This window comes from Papilio polytes, unplaced genomic scaffold (assembly GCF_000836215.1).
Source record: "Papilio polytes unplaced genomic scaffold, Ppol_1.0 DF824273.1, whole genome shotgun sequence".
NCBI lineage: Eukaryota > Metazoa > Arthropoda > Insecta > Lepidoptera > Papilionidae > Papilio > Papilio polytes.
Genome location: NW_013524931.1, coordinates 84,397 through 87,441, shown reverse-complemented (window position 1 = coordinate 87,441; position 3,045 = coordinate 84,397). Strand labels below are relative to the sequence as shown.

The 3,045-nt window shown below is 30.2% G+C and overlaps 1 protein-coding gene across 1 annotated transcript in view; it reads left to right on the top strand.

Annotated features, from left to right (window-relative positions):
- Positions 1–1,840, top strand: part of LOC106103496 (serine/threonine-protein kinase SIK2-like) — a gene marked incomplete at its 5' end in the record, with an annotated part of 27,934 nt that extends 26,094 nt beyond the window's left edge. The window contains one exon of the mRNA XM_013283278.1: positions 1,707–1,840. Within this exon, the coding sequence (XP_013138732.1) occupies positions 1,707–1,840 (134 nt within the window). The remainder of the gene's footprint in view (positions 1–1,706) is intronic.
- Between the last annotated feature and the right edge of the window lie 1,205 nt (positions 1,841–3,045).

Here is a 3,045-nt window from a genome sequence, read left to right as displayed (position 1 = left end):
GGTGCGGGATGGCCGGGAGGGGGAGCGCGAGGGCCTGGAGCCGGCGCTGTGGGCGGGCCAGTGGGGCGCGGGCCTGTTCCAGCCGCAAGCCTGCTACCAGGTATTCCAACAGATCAACTAAAGTAGATCTCCGAATGTAGAAATACACAATTTAAATTAAACATTTACCATGAGATTTGCCTTGTTTTTTTGCACGTTTACTAAGTCTTGTTATTAAAAAAAGTTTTTTTAGACAAATTTAAATTTTGCTATTAAAATTAAATTATTTGCAAAAATGTTATTGTCGCTAATTATTGCCGACCAAGAACTTATTTTTAGTATTTTTATTTAAGTAAAATCTCATGGTATAGTGAAGAAGCATCGGTAGTTATGACATTTGCACTGGTGTGACGTGACGTCACTGCAGCTCTGTTAGTTCGTGCATCAGCTAGATTGAACATTGGTCTCATTGTAGCGTGTATTTGTTTATTATTAATTTATTAAGTATAATAATTTTCATATGTACATAATTATGTTACTCTCAATATGGGATCTTCTTTAGAATGCATGACAATAATTAGTGCTTTAAAGTTACCGTATGTATTTATTTACTCGATCAAAATGATAATGATTTTTAAACGCTACATAATATTAATAAAATGTTAGTAAAGTTGGCTATATTAATTATACATAATGTTATTCATTCCTATAAAATATAATTGTAATTGGCAAAGCCTCAACTTGCTAATTCTCTCTTGCCAAAGGTATTCAAACCTTAGGAAACATACCTGTTTTAATAATTAATGTTCCTATGTATTCTTTTAAATTGTTCCCCAATGTTATGCTATTTTCATTTACCTAGACTTAAGTATCTATTTATTAATTAAATTTTAAGTTATTTTTGCGTATTTGTCTACTCTTGAAAGTCTGTATAGAGGTTTTATTATTATTTGCTAATAAAATTATATTGTAAGATGTGATAGCTTTACTTAGAAACAAGTTTTATTTTAAATCATAAGTAAATGTATAATTTATAATATTACTTTGTTTTATTTTCACACCTTTTGTTTGCAAATTAGCTTTTTCGTAGACACGTAATGCATGCTAGTTCATTTTTATTTATCTTAGTAGATTTAAATTACAAATTTATGTATGTACGTGTCCAACAAAAAAGCTAAACCACAATTAGTTGTCCGTAAAAGGTTAGTACTCAAAGATTATTCTGGAATTAAGGTTTTGAAGATGCATCATGTATGTTAATTACGAACTCTTTTTCACCAGTGATATAAATATATCTCTAAAATAGATTGCTTGGAAGGCGAATGGAACAACTTTTGAATCGCCACTAATTGAATAAATAATAAAAGAACGACGACGAATAGAGAAAAATATTAACCAATCTATTTTAATTCTATATTCTGTGGGTTATCCTCATTGGATATTTTCAATTATTGCTCTACCAAGGTTAAATTTCAACTTTATACTGTTACGATGTTAGTGTTGCCACTTGTAAGCCTTTATTTGAAGTAGACAACCCTAAGAACGCAAATATATTCACTTTGTATTTTAGTAATTGCTTATATAAAACTGGAAGCACGACTTATTTGTATCATTAGGTAGAAAGAGAAGACATATTTTAACATATCGAGGTTCTAGTTGCGTATATTATTTGAGTACGGTAGATTGAAGGCACGGTTGTAATAAAATCACATTTAATTTTGTTTCAGCCCTCTTGGCAAGGCCACAGTCTACCACCAAGCAGCAATATGTTGCCGCTCAGCGAGAGTCCAATTTTGGAGTTGACAGAGCAAATGGAATCCATATAAGCGTTATTGCAACCATTTTTTCAATAAAATGGTAACATTAAATGTAAAACGCAAAGAAAATTTTGATAAAACTTAAAGTTGCTATTGATTTGTTAAATATCGTATAGAGATAAACACTGAGACAATACCAGCGTAGATTTAGTAATTACGAATAAAAAATACAATTTTGGCTAACGATATATTATATGTATTGTACTATATTTATTACTATTGTTTATTGTGATAGACATTTGGAATCGGAAAATAGAATTATTAAAGCTTGCAAATAGTCACTGCCGAATAGTTTAGTGTAATCGTTTCTATGGATATTTTAAAAATTGAAGCAATAAAACGAAATATTATTCGAATAATTTTCTGCGTATAGAATAAAAACATTGAAACCGATCATCAGAACGTGCGAGTAATAATTTTAAGCTATAATTCGGGGACCATTGTTATTGAACCCATTTACAATGTCTTATATGTTTAAAACATCCAACAGTATTAATAGAAGTATTCATGTTTGTGTTCATATTTCAATTAGTAGTAATTTAAACGCTATGTTTTTTTTAATTTTACTGTCTTGAGTATGAAAAAAATGTTCTTGAACAATCAATGAATTCAGCCGTAAAAAATCAACTGGAGTGATCGATGGTTCTTTTTTTTTTAATTATACGAGATGCATTTAGCTGTTAATTTTTCTGTTGACTCATTAGCATACTCAATTCCAAATGACTATCTTTGTTGAAATTAATTTCTATGTAAATAAACTACCTCGTAAGATGGGACATGTTTGAAAATAAGACTGAATTCAGTGTCAATTCAGGTCTATGGTAACAGAACGGAATAAATATGGCGGCATAGTAATTTTTTAATCTCTAATTTTGGCAACGTTTAATTTTCTTTGTAGGTAATGTTAACTGTTTTTATATAAATTTAATGTTACTCAGTAGACATATCAAATACTTATTAAGTTTAGATGTTCGTCAAAGATTATAAAACGGGATCCCAAGCTATTGAAAATACATACAATTCAAAGTCAACATTAAAAAGTTTAGTATGTACCTACAAAGTCAAAAGATTAGTCCAATAATTTCGTCGGTTTTTTGCCGAACACGTATAATTATCTATTATAATTGTGTTGTAATAAAACGATCAATCTTTTATCCGAGTTTATTGGTCCTTCGATCGATCCCGTTTGCATATATTAGCCGGGCCTACAAGCTTTGTGTCCATAGATTTTCTCTTCTCTAAAAACATA